General features: G+C 41.2%; 1 protein-coding gene across 1 annotated transcript in view; it reads right to left on the reverse strand.

Annotated features, from left to right (window-relative positions):
• Positions 1-18,520, reverse strand: part of afg2a (AAA ATPase AFG2A) — a 114,492-nt gene that overhangs the window by 66,755 nt on the left and 29,217 nt on the right. The window contains exons 12-15 of the mRNA XM_085136026.1: positions 15,330-15,539; positions 11,820-11,873; positions 11,438-11,517; positions 8,483-8,609 (exon numbers count right to left, since the gene is read on the reverse strand). Of these exons, the coding sequence (XP_084992152.1) occupies positions 8,483-8,609; positions 11,438-11,517; positions 11,820-11,873; positions 15,330-15,539 (471 nt within the window). The remainder of the gene's footprint in view (positions 1-8,482; positions 8,610-11,437; positions 11,518-11,819; positions 11,874-15,329; positions 15,540-18,520) is intronic.

Raw genomic sequence — 18,520 nt, forward strand, 5'->3', positions numbered from 1 at the left:
AAATGTAGACAGAGATCCTTCAAAACAAATTTACTGGACAAAAAGTCTTGCGAACAAGATTCTTTCATGGTGAGTGTCCCCTTTAAATGTTGCATAAAAATTGTGAGTTTGTTTTTTCTTTTCTGAGTTTTCTTTAAGCCATCCAATCGAAGGAATTGTTTGTAATTAAAGCTGAACCACTTGTTGGTTAAAACATCAACATTCCATGGTTCCAGTTTAAATTTTCATTTTTCATAAACTACTCCTTTTATGTGGGTGCTGCAGCCTGCTGGGAACATCGACTCTTTCACTCTCATCAGAGCTGTAAAGTCACTCGTCGGAGGTTTTTAAAACTTATACAGCCGACTCATTGGCTGGAATGCAATTACAAAAAAAACAAAGCACCTTAGCTAAGTTCTCAACTGAAAGATTTACCTGTTGCCTGATAGCAAAACAACAAGTCACAGCTGCACTGCAAGACAATCAGCCACAACAGAAAAGAGCATCCCTCTGACTGATCCAACCTTGCACACCGACCACTGTTTTCATAAATGTTTGCAATGTTTATCAGATACAAATAGCAGAAGCTGAACACAAACATTTACACAAGGACACGCTAGTTACTGACGGACTTGAAAGTGGCCCTTAATCGTGCGCTTATAAAGCTCACGGGTGAAGAAGAACACGGATAAACCCTTCTTTCGTGGTGTAAATTCTACAGGAAAAACAGAAAATGAACAAATGAATTACTGCACAAGACAGAAATACTAAACTGCGAAAGAGGAAAAAAAATGTGCAAGCTCTTCAGCAGTACAGCAGGAGAGGGGTTAGGAGTAGCGTTTATGAGAATAAACGAGATTTCCTGAACTGAGAGCATTCCAAGGGCGCCGGTGGTCTCGGCTTGCCAAAAGGCAAGACGACACATGCTGGAGATGTCTGCCAGGTAGCAGAGCACAAAGAGCCCTCATTTCCTCCCTACCCCTCCCTTACTCCCTCCTTTCCACCCCACGCACACCTCCCTCTCCCATCCTCATGTCTCTTTTGCTTTTGCTCCATGCCAACTGCAGGAAGAATATTTAAAAACACACACAAACCGAGATGTGTTGGATACAAGCAATAACACAAAAGAACAAGCAATGTCTCACTAAATATTTGAATTTTATATTTGTAAGTGTGTGAATATGAGAAATATGTTGCCTTTTAACCAGAAAATAAATTTTCTTTGCAGAAAACTAGAAAACTAGGCTTGGATAACCAAATTGTGGCCCTGCAGGATTTTTTCTATGTCTGGTTGGACTGGAGGCTTTTTTGTGATGATATTCTTGGATGCACACATGTGTAAGCTGACACTAATACAGCCCTTGAAGTTTGATACTTGCCTGGGGATCCTGCTCCCCCAGTGCCCAAACACACAAACACACACACACGCAGCTTCCCAGAGCTCATCCATCCCTCGGTGGTATCTCATTTCTTGTTTGCAAAGACATACTCACACACTTTATTTTGCTACTGCAGTTTTACTAACCTGCAGGTCAAAATTCTCACTCTGCATTCTCATTACCAAATCTTGGAAACGTTACCGGGACAAGAAAGAGCGATTCTCAAACAGCGAATCATACCAAAAAATAGAATAAGTGGTAAATGCAACAAAAAACAAACCTTATCTCTACATGAAAACAGCATTTTGAAGCACAGCTATCAACATCGGCTTCAGTAGGACACTGAACTGTGGCAGCAGGGCTCTATTCAGAACTGTGCAGTCAGGAAAAAACTGAATAAGCTCTAATCCTTTAAGACAGCACCAATAGAGATTCCATCATGCTTGGCTCGTCACGAGAGGAGAGCAAAGCTTGGGAGATGATAACGTCAGGCCAACACAAAATAAAATATGGCCTGTTTTGACTGCCTGGCTTATAGTCGGTCTTTTAGCTAAGGGTAGTTTCCTGTTGAGTGGAGGCATGGCTCAGGTGGAGGTTTCTACTAAAGAAAAGGCAAAACAAAAGGTATTCACAGAGAGAAACTGAGGATCCTCCGATGCCCTGTTGTGAGGCCACATAACAAAGACTGAAATGTTTTGAGTGTTCAAGAGAGGCTTTCAATACTTAAGTGAAGAAAGCCTTAATGTACAGTCTTTATGGAAGAAGGAATTAAGAGGTATTCATAAGAGCCAACACACAGAAGCAAAAGCACAGCGTGGTTCAGACGTATGCATTTCAAAAGCTTTTCATTAGGTTACTTCACCTTTGAGTCAGATTAGCCATGAAAAAATCAAAAATAACTAGTTAAATAATTCATTTGACTGAGAGTAAAATATAATAATTCACAACAATTTGGATTTCAGATGCTGCTGATATGTTTTAAGGTAAAAAAGTTCCCTTAAAAAAGGAAAACGGGCTAACAACAGTGCAAAATTGGCCTAAGGAAGCCTGTGATACCTTTAGAATCTCTGGTAAAAGAAGACATTTTCAACTGCTTCCTTATTTCCCAAAAGGTCGCCATAACGGACGGATCTGCATATTTGATTTGGCACAAATTTTATACCAGATGCCTTCCTGATGATTTCTCTGGGCTTGGAAACCACACTGAGCGCAGTGACCCCCTGAGCCCGGGTTTTGTGTCTCCTTCCTGAATTGAAACCAGGACTCTTTCATGTGCAAGGCAACCATTCCATTCAAAAGCTCCAGTATAGTTACTAAATGTACCTTGAGGTGGGTTTCCATGATTAATATGGAATTTGGCCATTCACACTTAACTGGCAGTCTAAAAATGATCAGGGGAAATATAAACATTTACGGTTTCTAGATTCGCAGAGACGATGATTTGCAGTCGGCATATCTACCACTGTCACGAATGCAGATTGCAGTTATTATTAGATAACTTATTTGATGCTTTTTCATTTCATGAGGTGGGAGATTTTACCATTTTGGTTCGCTAAACAGGTGATAACAAAAGCATAAACCAGCACAATGACCTGCACAGATGAATGGAAAGCCACAACAGACACAGAAGCACTGAATGCAGCAGAGAGAAAGAGAGGGGAGAAAAAAAAATCAAAGCTACACTTAACTAATGCCTGAATATTTAACAAGTGGCCCACTAATTACAGTCTGGTGGAATTCATCTGTGATTACAATTAGCAACATCCAGACTGGCTGGGAAAACACTGGCAGATGTTCAGGCTGCTCGAACTGGCGTGATGTCAAGTGTTTACTTTGTATGACTCCTGCTAAAGCCAGGTAGGCCACAGAACGGCTTAATGAATGGACTTTGATCAACATGCTCCATATACTTGGTCAAACCTAGGGCCAGGTGCACTGATATACACATGAAATGAGAATATACTTTTTCTTTTGATCTGATTACAAAATACAAATGTTTAACTTTGTGGATCTTGGATTAGAAAGGACCACAGATTCTACAAAAAGATACAATTATGAATGAATAAAAAGTTACACATTTATAAGGTCAGTTACGGTACTACAAGAGCACAGAGATTCATGTGTCCTCACGTTTCCAGTGCCAGACATCATGTGGTGTGACTTTTTGGGCCAAATCAAAAAACTCTAGGCATAGCAGTTACATTAATTTATAGAGACAACGGTGCACAAAGCATCATCATTACATGCTTTTAAATAATATAACAAGTACACTACTCCTTCCACCCTAAGCTCATTTTTATGTGCCAAAATGTATTCTGTGTCACATAAAACATGCGACTGTTACCAGCCACAGAAGGAATTTACTTTATAACATTAAAGGTTACACGATCCTCTAAGCACCAAAGGCGTTTTAACACTTTTGAACATTTTCATTTCTTTACTTTAAAGTAGGATCGACAAGTTTTGAAAAGAATTGTCAAGTCTTGGCCCGTGTCAGTTTTGGCCCCATCTCCTGTTCAGAAGCTACACTACAGCACAAGAGGAAGACTTTGAGAAGGAGGAGTCCGTAAACATGAGAGGGCAGAAAATCGAATACATAACGGTTAGTGACTAAAACACACTGGGATCTGGTGGGAAACAGGTTTCAAACGCTGGAAAATGTCAACAACAAAAAGGCTCGATGACAAATGGATGCCACTGGGACGCTGTGTACTCTGCTTGTGACTCAACGGATCATTTTTGAGTCATAAATAATCTTTGGGTTTTTGTAAAATAGAAAGAGGAAACTGGTGTAGGTGGAAATTTGTAAGTTGCTGGGTGCACCAACATAATACTTATAAAATATAAATATTAAAAACACTCTCATGTCTAATAACAGCAGAAATTGTTGGCTTGTTGAAGGATAAACTCACCCACTGTAATTTCCCCTACAGTACTGAACAGCAACGTAGACATGCCGCCCTTTCAATTCTAATTCTGCTGCCTCTGTTTTGTTGTGGCCCCTTGATCAGATAAGAGCCCAGTTGGTAACTTCTGGTCACAAACAAAGACCCATCTGCTAGCAATCTTCTCCGCTGTAAGTAGCCCTGCCTCCTGATAGCATGGATAAAGCCTAGCACACATTAGGGCAAACAAATGGGCTTTTCAGTGAAACAACAGGCCAACACTATCTTTCTGAGACAAAGTAACCCATGGGTTCACAGCAAAGACAAACTGTAATGGGGAAAAAAAAAACTATCAAAGCATCATTTTACCGACTAGAAAAAGGGCTTCTGGTTTGTGAGTGTGTGTTTGTGTGTACAATAAACAAGATGGACAGCTGCTCGACAAACAGAGTGACAGGGGGTTCTTCCTACTAGATCAGCCTGGATAAATATTCCTGGTGGTGCTAATCAATCACCGCAGCTCAGTCATAGTGGGTCAGAGGTGGGCCTGGGTGATTGGCGCAATACAAAGAAAAGAGGAAGTGGGAGAGTTTTTTTTTCTTCTTAAGCTGGAGGGGGCAACGGGGGTAGGATGGTGGTGTTTGGTGACACGTCATCATGACTGCTTTATGACATTTCTTACACAGACCCTTTTCGTGCATGTTTGGGACGAGAACAGGTTGTCCCCGTTTGTATGTTTTTTTGACAAGGTATTAATGCACATTCACTTTATTCATGCTGGGTGCCTGGGGGCATGTGGTTAGATATCTACGGAGTTAAGCATCAGGTTACGCTATAAGATTTCTGAAGGGTTTATGATTGCAGTGTACCTATCGCGCATATTTAACACAGAAACATAAATCCACTGTTAGGCTTGAGAATCAAATCAACTGCAGGCATCTACAGTTTAACTCCTAATAGTGTGTAAGAAACTGTATGCAAATATTAAGATAATCTGTTGTTTTATGATGAAGAAATGCAACACATACATGACAGTTTACTGAAAGAAAACAATGGAAAAATCTGAATCTAAATATAGTAATCAATAAATTGGTCTTTGGTTGGGTAATTTCATAAGTAGCAGTAAGTAAGGCTGATTTAAACGTGTTAATGTCAACATATTTCTATACTAACCTCCTAGGACCTGGCATCCACATATGTGGGCATCACATTTTGGGTTATTTAGACCAAAATACTCAAATACCCACTTACGAGGACATTATACCGCTTCTGTTCTATCTAAATTTAAACAAATGTTCTCATATATGGAGCTCATTTTTCTTAGAAACAAAAATTAGGTAAAAAAAATAAAAAAATATCTGGTAATTCTTTGTTTTTACATTCTTCAGGTCAAATATCCCAATCAGCTCAAATATCAAAGAGAAATAAAAAAATGCATGCCGTGGAAGAGTTCGGGTCTTAGGAGGTTAATTTAAGTGAAATCATAAATCATGGATCATTACAATCAGGTGTAAACTTACATTTTGTTTGACAACATGTTTTGATTATGCCATCATGACATGATATGCTAGAATCCTGCGTCCCATTTGCCTCGGAGCTTTGAGGGGCATCACTCCCAAGTAAGGAAAAAGCAAAGAAAATCAGGATTTATTTTACTCCCTAGCAAAGTAAATCCATCAATTTGTGCATCTCAGAGCATCACTCTAAGAGCATTTTTAAGGAAAGAGATGACAATTTCATTTTCTCCAAAAGAGCTGATAAGAACCATGTGGGAATCTATATTTAAATGATTATATTGTTGCTAAACTGCCTCCTCAATATACACTTACCAAAGATGTGTTGCAGGTCTTTAACTGACTAAATGAAAAACAATATTGACACAGACATTAAATGGAGAGCACTAAAACAACCGGATAAAAAAAACTAAAACCTAAAATGCTGTGTAGGAGCTGTTGAGCGATGGACAACAGCCCTGCTCCTTTCAAGCTAAAATAAACGCCACTTTCCCCACTCTCTTTCTCTCGCCATCCCACTCAATCTGTCCGTCAAACAGCTGAGGCCCCCGGGAGGCCTCCGCTGCACCTCTAACAGCCCACAATAACTTCATTGACACCGAGGCGTCCCATTAATCTTCATTTGTCCTATCATATCCTGCCATTGGCATGGAAATGTCTGCCCATCTCCGGCTTGAAGTGACAGACAGCGCCGGTGGTGGCGAATGAGCTGTAAAGAAGGGCAGGGTGTTAAAATAGTAAGGGGTGAATGTGGGGTGCCTGTCTGTCCATTTGGCAGCTTCCGTTCCCCATTCAGATGACTTGAACCTATGAAAACACACACGTTACACATGCAAGCACGCACACACACTGTGTCGGGGGATACTGCCAGCAGGAGGTAATCTGATTTCTCAGCTGCACGGGGGACCACTTCCTGAGAGGGAGGCCAGCTTGTACAAGGACGCCTGGGGTTTCCCATCTGTGCATCCAGGGGCTTGATTCCCCCCCCATTTTTTTTTTAAATCTCTTTCTTTCTTTTAGACACACACATGCACACTCTCACAGTTCTATGCTCTGTCTGTTTCTTTAGCAGTGATACCACTAAAAAGCGTCTGAATTGAGACTGCAATCAGTTGTTGCTGAAATTTACTGTTTTACCATCACCACAGTGATGGATCAATTTTCCACAAGTGGGCTGTTTGAGCAGCATGTTATCAAAAAGTGCTTACCAGTTTATAACAACTAATCAATATATAAAAAAGTGTATTGATCTGTTGATCCGTTGCTGGTTGGAAGAACAACAGCTTTATGTAATTTTCTTCCTGTTTACTTTCAGTTAGGGATGCAACGATACCAATTTTTTCAAACCGATACGATACCGATACTTGGATCTGAGTACTTGCCGATACTGAGTACGAAAACCGATACTTCTACCACACACACACACACTGCCCGTGGATTTTCTCTTGACATTTTTCATCGCTTTTCCAAAACCTGAGTTAAAGTTGCCTGTTCCGGTCCACACTGCTGACATTTTGTTTAGCCTAGCTACAGCAGCCTCCAGTTTCTCTTTTTTATCTGGAGCCGCCAGTCTCACTCGTCTAATCCTGTGCCTGTTTAGCGTGGGATGTCCCCCTAGTGACCAATCTAAAAAACTACAACAGAAATGACCAGCCACCCTCTGACTAATGAAATAAGTTAGTATCGGTTCATGGTATCGGTTAACTTTTACGAGTATGAGTACACACACATTTTACAGTATCGGCCCCGATACCCAATACCAGTATCGGTATCGGTGCATCCCTACTTTCAGTAATATTTTAATGCTTGCCATGTTAAATTAGGACATGACACCTTCTTTTAAAATGGGTAAAATCAAAGTATTTTTTAAACTCAATATCGGAGGACACCCTACCGCAAAAAAAGCAGAAGAAAAACTGAGAAAGGGCTGCCTGTGCTGAAGCTTACAGAGCACGGCGACATTCTCCTTTCCTGTGTCCTTCTTGATAAGGCACAGGCTCAGTCTTTGATCAGCACTCAGAAAATTTCATTAAAACAGAGATGGGTGGATACCAAACAAAGGTTTTATGGAGAAAAGAGAAAGGAGGAGATAAAAGCGGAGGGAGGCTAAGGGAGAAAAGACGGGAGTATGATCTTCAAATTGTCAAGGAGAGGAAGTAGAAATGACAATGAGACAAATGTTTGACCTTTACTGAGTTTTAAATGAAGCAAATTAAATGTAAAGGTAAAATGGTTGTAGATGTTTAGCGGCTTGGCTTGAGCTCCCAATCACTAATGCTCCCAATCCCCAGAGGCTAAAATGAAACGAAGAATTTATTATATTTGATGACCTCATCATATTACAGCCTAATTTCTAATCAGATATGTGAATTGGTTTGGGTCAGAAAGAGGACAAAAAAAATGCTTTGGCAGCAGTTATTCCACCAAAGTAAACTAAAAGGATAGAAGCATGAAGGTAGATTGAGTTACTTAAAACAATTTATTATGAGCGCAACTGAAACCATATAAAGTGCACCACGACGCACTAATGGCATCAGCATCCAAAGAGCAAGTCACAGAAGACGGATCGGAGCAAGCGGCCTTTAACCTTATCAATCACGTACAACAAAGTAAGGGAGGGAGAGCAGTAGACAAGGGAGACAAACTAAACATCTCCTCAAGCTTATCAATCATGGACCAAAGAGGAGGATGGAGAGATGAAGACAGAGAGCCGGCGTCTGTTTACCTTATCGATCATGTCAGGCCGGTTGGTGGCAGCCAGAACGGTGACGTCTCTGAGCTGCTCGATGCCGTCCATCTCTGTCAGGAGCTGAGCCAGGACCCGGTCCCCTACACCACTGGAACCAGAGGAGCTGAAGGCGTGGAAAAGCACAGAAGATAGATGAGCGAAAGAAGATGGAAAAGAGAGAAGAAAGCGATGTGTGATGTGTGGCTGGATGATTAAATGGATAACGGAGACAGGAAAGGACGTATATAAATTACCTCGAATCGGGTGAAAAACTTAATTATTGAATTACTGAGTGTTAAGTGAAGTACAGCTAAATGATGGATGGGAAGGGAGGAAGAACACCATGACCTGTAAAGGTATAAACGTGGAAAGGAGGAAATGCACAGAAAAGAAATACTCGGAGCAATGAGAGTAAAGGATAAGGGATAATGAAGTTACATGCGTGATGGATGAATGGGAAGATAAATGATCCAGATATGTAGAAGAATTCATCCTTTTTCTCTCAGGAGTGCAGTACAACACATGCTGAAAAACTTTATCATCCATCACAATATTTACAATTCTACATAATCAGGAAAATTTGCCAGTTCTTGAGTACTTGAAGGGAACATTTGACATTCGGCGAGCAGACACTTTCATTAGCACAATACTTCTTTCAAAAAAACTGGCAGCAAAAGCGAGCTCTCTTGCCAATGACGTATTAAACTGAACTCAAAACAAGGCAGCAGAAAACAGGCAATCCCTCTATAATAAAGCAGCTCTTCTTTGGTTGTTAAATACGTCCCTTTGTTTGGACTTGTGAATATCGTGCCTCACCTGAAGTCAATGTGATGAAGACGCGAAAGCCGATCTATGCAAATATTTCATGTAATTCAAAGGTAAACCAAAGTATTGAGATGTTCTACTGAAAATGAGTCAGAGAAGGGTAAAAGAATGAAAGACGGGCTGTTCCCTTTCACCTAAATGGAGCGAAATTTAAAGATCGATCAGCTTCCAAATGTTAAAGGGGTCAGTGAATGAGTAAGGTCAGCCATCTGAGGCTACCTGAACATCCAGGAACATTTTTTACCAAACAAAACTTTATACATTGCAGTGACGGACCACTTTGCCCATTGCAACAGTGGGACAGAAGAACTGCATGATAGCACATCGACAGCTGTATCGTAAAAAACAAAAAAAGCTCATCGTTGCATTAGTCACTGTATAACAAGGTGGTTATTTTCCATAACACAGTGCAGACAGCTATCCCTCCAAGCTCAAACACACACACACACACACACACAGTCTCTGTTGACAGGGCCAGCGGAAGTGCCAGACGTCATTAGCACAGACAAGGCTGCAGAGGAACACAAAAGAGCTCTGTCACTGAGATATGAAGGGAGACAGAAAAGGGGGTGGGGGGAAGGGGGAGAGACAAAGTTTGGGCGAGGGGAGATGCCAAGGAAGCTGCAATGAATTGGGATGGCAGCTTGAAGAGAAAAGTAGCGAAGGCGCAAGATGAGAAAAGTTATCATGGGAAAATAAACAGAAAAAAGTCATGAGGAGGAGAAAAAGAGAAAGCGAACAAAAAACAAGCTGAGGATGGGACGATAAAAGCAAAACGGAGAAAAAAAAGGAAAATAGAAATAAAAAGGAAAGCATTAAAAGGTGCTATTATGTTGAAAAAACTTATCAGAAGTAAAACCAATCACTCTCTGCTTCTCAAATTTGGCCTCTGTTTCCGTCTTTCTTCAATTTTCTTCATTTCATTTCACCAGTTTAGACTCGTGGCAGGTAGGCTGACAGATTTACAGGTGTTTGTCCTGCCTCGAAAAGAAAAAACGCAATCTCTCGCACGCGCACGGGCTCACAATCCGGCAAAGACTGCCTGGTTGTGTCAACAGTTTTAAATTCTTGCCGGCATGCGCGAGGCACTTCATTGATTAAACATGGCAGGAAGTGAACGCCAATAAATAACCTTTACAGATCAGCGCTAAGTGCATTTTTAAAACAGTGAGTGGGCTCAAGGCACGCATCCAGGCGAACGTCGATCGTTGCCACCTCGCAGTAGGTTCTCGTTGAGATCAATCACAAAATTGGACATCGAGATAATGAGAAAGCGAGGCTCAATCATATCGTGAGAGCAAAAATGCTCGGCAGTCCCACTGGCAAATGGATGAATCAAAGTTGCAATAGTATATCCTGTATGTTGATTGCAGCGCAAGAGCCAAGACTGCATTATAAGTCGCAAGCTCTAAAGCTCAGCCTAGTGAAAGGCCTAGCTTATCAAGTCTAAGAACTAAGGTCAAGGGAATATAAGATGTTAAAAATTCAACATCTCGTGAGCGGAAGCCCGTTAACAAAAGTACAGTTATCAAAATATGTTTTGTCTTAGAAGCAGAATGTGATGCTTTGACAAAGGGCCCACTCACAAAGGTTACAAAGACTGCCCATTGGCCTTTCTCTGCTCCTTCCTACAACTTAGTTTCATCGGTTGGTTTAACCAGGAAGCTTGCTGCATATTTGGCCTTCCCCATCTGCCGTGGAAGGGCACAATGAAGTGTTTGTGCGCCTCCGGCCTGTGTCCTCTGTCCGCCCCCCCCCCTCCCCTCCCCCCGTCCTCTTTCCTTTAAGCCACAGATGTTCCCAGTGCCATCCCACTAAAGCTCCTCCAGACAAGACTGTGTTCTGTGTTCACCGGGAGTGAAAAGCCGCAAAAGTTTGAGGAGACACGGCGAGAACTGAGTGGCTGGCTTGGATAGTGCAGTCATGCAGACTTCCTGGGATGTTTGCGCTAACCGTCATATGAATTAACTGTGAGATCTGCGGGGGGGTCAAAGATTAAGGCTGGTGAACTAAAGCCGACCACAGTGATGATTATGCATCATCGTGACTGGACAAGGAATGAACAGAGCGGAGGAGGAAAGGGGGGGGATTATTATGTACAAAGGCTATGAAAAGAACATACTGTACCTTCCTCTTTCACTTGCGAGAGCATCAATCTCGTCAAAGAAGACGATGGAGGGAGCGACGGCCCTCGCCTTCCGAAACACCTGCAAGCAGCGTCAGCAACAATAGAAAGGAGGAAAACAGGACAAATGTTTAACCGGACTTGTGAATCACACCCAACCAGAAGTGCGCACAAACATACAGAGGAAATACAACACTCATTAATGCCATGAATTACATCTCAGGTCATCCTTTCATTGCGTAAACAACCAAAAATATCCAGAGCATGGACGGAGGAAATAAAGAGGCCAGGAAATCAACTCAGTGTGCATAACTTTCTGCTTACACAACTTATATATATACGTATATGTATATGATAATAAACAAGGATGTTAAATGCACATACCTCTCTCACAGCTCGTTCAGACTCCCCAACATATTTACTCAGTAATTCTGGGCCCTGAAAGAAACATTTAAAGCGATTTAAAGGTATTCAAGCTAGTCTTAAACGTGACATATTTACAACCTGAAATGCTAAATTATATTAACTAATACTCAAAACACTTTGATGTGGGTTTTATTCTGTCCAGAAAGAATTCATTTGCCTTAATTTCTAGCACCTTTATGACTAATCATTCCTTTTTTATCCTGAAGCTTCATCTGGTGGCAGTCCTGTTAGCATAGCTGTTTAAACTGTGACCACACAGCAGCTGCTTCTTTGTCACATCTTTTGCAGGCTACAAAGAGCCCGGTGAAAAACAAACAATGGTAATACAGCGTAAGAATGTTACAGATTACAGCAGTGCGAGCACGTGTGTGTGAGTGCGTACCTCCACAGTACTCTTCGATGTTTACTGGACACTGTGTACTGCTTTATGCAACACCTGTGGTTCACTTGGCAAATAAACAGTACTGTTTGCTGCTGCGGCCTCCTTACTGTTAGTACAATAGTGCTACCAGTACCTACTATGAACGCCGCTATAACTGTAGCTGGCATCACAACCTACCAAATTACATCTCGGGCTCATTCTCACAGATAAAATTTAAGGTTTGTAACCAAAACCAAACACTGCATTGGCTCAGCCAGATCAAAACTGTGTGCAGGACAGCAGCCAAATTTGTCAAGGTTTTTACCCAGCCTTGCTGACAGTGATAAATGAGCATTTTATTTCCATTTAGTTGCAGTTTCTTCCAACTGGAAGACACTAATTCCTCCAGATACCACTGCTACTAAGACCACATCCACACTCTGCTGGTTATGTTTGAGAGGATACTTTTTTCCCCTCTTCATTTTTGGCCTCCTGTCAGCCTAAAACCAGAGATGTTTGAAAATGGTTTCTTGAGTTTTCCCTCACAGCTTGGACAGTTACAGCTGGGTTTTTACAAGAAGCATGGGATATACTTCTTAGATATGTTTAAATGCTCTGCAGTAGCAAATCAACTAATACTGTACTAGGAAAGCTCGCTGACGCGTTCAACGTCAGTATGCTATTGAAGAGCATCGATCAGAGAGACGTTTGGCGTAACGAACAACCTGCTTGTTCAAATAGATAATTACTGTAAAGCATACGCTTGTTATTTCCTGACAAAATAGGAGGCGATTAAGCCATTTCCGGCATTTCATTGTGGATGAGGAAATTGTGGACGCTAAAAAAATGTACTCACTTCATTTAATTCTACTTAAACTGCTATCACGACTAATTTTACTCAAATTACTACAAAATAAACCTCCAGTTCTCTCTCTTCTTAACTTCCTAGTCCTTTTCTGCCTCATATCTCCCTTGCTCAGAGCAGATAAACATCCACTCAAACCTCAGAAGAACTTCCTCCACTGCAATCCACCCTTTCAACGCCTCTGGGCTCACCGAGGAGACAACACTTAACTCCCAGCCCCTTTGTCTCCTGCAGTAAGTGAGGAGGTTGACTCATTAATCCCTGGTTCCTCACTCTCTGTTGTAGAGCCAAAGGGTGGACATGGTGAGTTTAAAACCATTGACACTGTAGAGATATGAGCGCTCTCCGTATGTGTGTGTTAGTGTGCACGTACGCATCTGCGGATTTGAGCGTATTTGAGTGGCTGCAGCGAGAGGAAACTAAAATTGACAAGATGATAATAGGGCTTTTCACACAGAGGAAACAGACTGAGCCTTAAAGTATCCACATTTAAATCTGGATAAAGTATCTATGTCAAAGCAACCGCTACTCTGGAAAAACCTGATAGTGTTATTTCAGATGGTGAGAGTGGCTTTCAGCAGGAGGGCAGGATGTTTTTACCCTTCTCACTGAGCAGATTCTTTTTGTGACGACTTGAAACTTGCAGCACAAGATTATAATGAAACTCTTAAAAAAAAAAAAGCAGTAACTTTGTATCAAATGCTAAAAATAGTCACCGGGACTAATGTGCGTGCACAGACATTAAACAACTCGGATTCCTCTGGATTATATTTGCTCCATTAAAATGCTATTGCACACTGAACCTGATTATTGTAATTAGGAAACAGCACGTTTTGTAATATTCAGGGGAATATTTGTTTTTAGAGTAAGTGTAACAACATTTTTGGTTTCTACAGTGCTACCCTTTGTTTTTCACCAACTGCCATAAACGCTGCATCCTCAACCCCAACATCATGCCAAAAAGAGCACTGCCTTCCGTCGATCCCAGAGGTTTGCGACAGGATTTGATTCGGGTAAAGACGTTGCAGTTCACATCTAGATTTGCTCCTGGCTTAATGGTGCCAGTTGAGAGCTTCTGTCTTGGCTTCTTGTCTTCATGGCAACATTCTTTAAAAATATTCACTGATAACAATTCAGCAAGCTGATCAATCAATCTCTGTCAACCGTGCTTGGAGGGAAGCGAGGCTAACGTGGCAGAGAAGATGGAGTGATGAATGAAAGAGGATAAACACGGGGTCAAAGGGCAAGCAAGGAAGCTCTGTGCAGAGGAAACTGGCCCGCCAATCTGCCTTCAGGTCATTAGGGAAACATCACCACTGCTACTTCAACACAAATGATATCTCAGTGTTCATTTAACTCTTACATCTCACTGACAGACTAGAGATAAATGTCAGTTAAGTGGAGTTCCCATCTGCGTTTGTGGTTTCCTTTTAATGCAATTATCTGACAAATCATATGGCCCCGTGTGTGTTTAATGGTACTAAGAGCCCATTTTACTAGTGAGTGCTCATTGTTTTGGTGATTGAAATTTTAGTATTTGCTTCTTGCATGTCACTTATTAGCTGGTATCTGTGTCTATGCAACGCACCCGTACAGTCTTTGGATGAAGGAGGTGATCTACACATCAGCTAATAACTTAGCACTAACCTTCTTGTCTAAATAGGGCAACATCTGCCTCCAAAAAACAAATATGATACGACTGATTGATTTCATTGTAGTAATTTATTTTTTTTGTACACAATCTATGCTAAAAACATGGAGTTGTGAAGCAGGTAACTTGGTGCAAACATCTTTAAATTTCAGTGAAGATGTGAAACACAACTGTTCAACACATGCACGTTAAAGGGATGTAATTTCACTAAGTTCTTCCAGTTGGTTTCTGAGGGAATGACAATGCAACATACATAAACACTGCTGTTAATGAGGTTCCGCTAAAAAGGCTTGGACTGGGAGTTGAGATTGACTCAACAAATCACCCATCATCTAACTAATGGCTGAGTCATATGCAGTGTTTTGGCAGAGCACTCAACCAAGAATATGATATGAACAGGCACATCTGTAAAACATTATTTGTTCATATTTATGTATGAAAGTTTGGAAAAAACAGCAAGCTTTTGCCCAGTGCCTTTTTTGATTTCAACTCATCATCCATTGCATAACAGAAAAGCAAAATTCTCTATTAAATCTCATCTAAAGAAAGATAGCAAAGGATTATTCTTAAGATTTCATGGAGGAAACTCACTTTAATAGCCAGAAAGTTGAGCCCACTTTCATTAGCCAGAGCCTTGGCAATCATGGTCTTCGAGCAGCCCGGAGGCCCATAGAGAAGAACGCCTTTAGGTGGCTGGATCCCCATGCGGGTGAAGGCCTCTGGGTGCTTCAGGGGCCACTCCACTGCCTGCTTCAGTTTTAGCTTCACTTCTTCCATCCCACCCACATCTGACCAGCGGACCTGGAACGAGGGAATGAAGTAATACAATGTTTTTTGGTTTTTTTGGGGGGAGGGGGTAAATAGTTACAAATGTAGTTTAATAATGCAGCTCTAACAAGTTACCGAGACCAAGGCATGTTCTCTTTATCCCAAATGACTTTCAAAATAAAATACCTCACACACTAATAACAAACCTTTTGTTATAAATGTTCAAGGAATGAAAAATAAATTCCATCCATCCATCCATTCGCTTCCGCTTATCCTTTTCAGGGTCGCGGGGGGCACTGGAGCCTATCCCAGCTGTCATAGGGCGAGAGGCGGGGTACATGCAGTTTGTGGGGATAGGTTAATTGATTAATCCAAATTGCCACATAGGTGTGAATGCGGGAGTGAATGTGAGCGTGAATGGTTGTCTGTCTCTGTGTGTTAGCCCTGCGACAGACTGGCGACCTGTCCAGGGTGTACTAGGGGTGGGGGGAAAAATCGATACTGTGTAGTATGGTGATATTTTGTTTGCTAATAATGTATCGATACAGGGACAGCAGAAATCGATATTTTGTTACAAAAAAGGTTTTTGTGCTCTGACTTCAGAGCATGTTGATCCTTTTTCTGAGCAAGAATCCTGACATTCCTTCACTGTCCAAATGTGTTTAACTTTTTTTTGGCAGCAATAAACATGACAGTTTACTTATTTTAATTTAAGACATGTTTTATTTTAATTAAGTTTAAAACTTTTTTATTTAATGTAAAATTATATTTTGTTTTAATTTACTTTCAAATTCTTCAGTTGCTGAAGGGGCTGCATAGTTTTCATAAACTGCATAGTTCAGAATAGCTATAATTGTACCAGATGGTTGCATTTAGTTAAGTTGGACTAGACTGTAATACAAACCGTTCAAGTTTGTCAACAATAAAACTGAAATGAGAGAAAGACTGAGTGTGAGACTTTGATATTAGATAAAATGAATATTGATAAAGTTTACCTTTATGTACAGAATCTGAATATCGCAAAATATTTTTAAAAATTGCAATAATATCGTATCGTGCGTTAAGTATTGTGATAATATCGTATCGTGGGATGTATGGTGATTCCCACCTCTAGGGTGTCTCGCCCTATGACAGCTGGGATAGGCTGAAAAATCAATTCAAAAATAAATTTTGGAACATTTAGTATAGGTAATACAACAAATATTTAGTGTTTCATCTTTAGACTGTTTTAAGCTTTCAGCTGTTATCGTGTTGTGAAAGTACTCTTCTATCCCCTTGCATTTACGTCTCAATGATAAAATTGACAATGAGTCAAAATGATGATCTTTCAAGTTGAATTTTATTTTGGGAAAGAGGACCAAGTTGCAGGGAGGAGAAAAATTTGGTGAGTAAGGTACAGTAAGAGAAGATTCTGTTGATGTGGCCAAAAAAACAACAACTTGTGTTTTCCATTTGTTGTACATGACAGCATGATGGCTTGCTTCTGTTCTGCTGAGTATCCTCCCTCAGATACCCAGGACTGGGTAATGTATTAGGAACAAAAGGATGTCATTTCGTGGACGTACAAACATGTGTTTGTCTGCATGGCTCCTGGAAAGGCTAAAGTCCAACCTGGTGGCGTCAGTTAGGCTGAAACATAATGCCCCAGAGGTTTTCCATTGGCAAGCATGGTGGCAACTCTTTCATTCTCCAGGAACTGCCTGCATACTTTCACCACATGAGGTCAGGCATTGCCATGCACCAGGAGGAACCCAGGACCCAGTGTACTAAGTGTATCTGAAAATGGGCCCAAAGATTTCATGTGTTGTCTAGACTGTACAGCTCCGTGCGTTCCTCCATGGATATGCCTTCCCAGACCATCACTGACCCACCACCAAACTGGTCATGCTGATCAAGGCTACAGGCGGTATAATGTTCTCCACAGCCTTTCCAGACCCATTTACGCCTGTCGCATATGCTGAAAGTGAAGGTGATCTGTGAAAAGCACAGGGCACTAGCGGTACACGCACCTATTCTGGTATTTTATGGCAAATGCCATTTGCCACAATGCCAGGCTGTGAGCACAGCACCCTCTTGAGGACGTCAGGCTCTCAGGCCGACCTCACAAAGTTTGTTTCTGTTTCTTTTGTCTGTCATATTCACACCAGTGGGATCCAGGTATCGCCTCATGCTACCTCATAATACCATTGACTATTATATTGACTATATTTAAAAAAAAAAAGCTTTCAGAAAAGATGAGCAGGGAGAAAATATCAGTGGCCTCCAACTGTAAAACCATTCCTGTTGCAGAGACTGTCTCACTGTTGCCCCTCTAGTGCACCTGTTGCTAATTTCATTAACACCAAAGCAGCTGAAAGTGATTATAAACCCCCTTTGACACTGACCAGATCAACATCCAGAGGTTTAATTGACCTGATGCTAGACTCTGCATATAACACTTATCAGTGAACAGGCAATCGAAGAGAAGTTAAAGAAGAAAAAGAGGCAATCTTAGTATTAGCTGAAGCAGATTTAGAAGTGTCTGGAATCCAGTCAAAATGTTGACTAAAACAGCTCTGGTTCAATGCAATCAATCACCCAAACAACAGCATGCAATCAAGCAAACTATATATGTATCTCACTGGCAGAGGACGAGAGTGCCCAAACTCTAATAAATGCTCACCATTAGTCCTTTATTCCAATATAAAGCTCAGACTCACATCATACACTTTCATGTGCAGCAGCTCAAATACAAACACATCGCCAACAAGAAGTGCAACAGACCAAATAAACTCTGATTGCACACTGATGTCACTGACGTTCTCATGTAACCCACAGGAAGACCTTTTTAACTTTCTGACCACACGAGTAAATTGCAAAGAATGTCAAGTTCTTCCAAACTGTTGACAGGGGTCGGGTGGAGAGGAGAGAAATATAAAAGCATATTTGGAAAGAGATGGAGGAATTGAGGGCTTGGATTGGGGAGACTCTGGACAGAGTGAACAACAACAGAGCGAGTCTGCCAACAGCTGTCT

This window comes from Neolamprologus multifasciatus, chromosome 2 (assembly GCF_963576455.1).
Source record: "Neolamprologus multifasciatus chromosome 2, fNeoMul1.2, whole genome shotgun sequence".
Classification (NCBI taxonomy): domain Eukaryota; kingdom Metazoa; phylum Chordata; class Actinopteri; order Cichliformes; family Cichlidae; genus Neolamprologus; species Neolamprologus multifasciatus.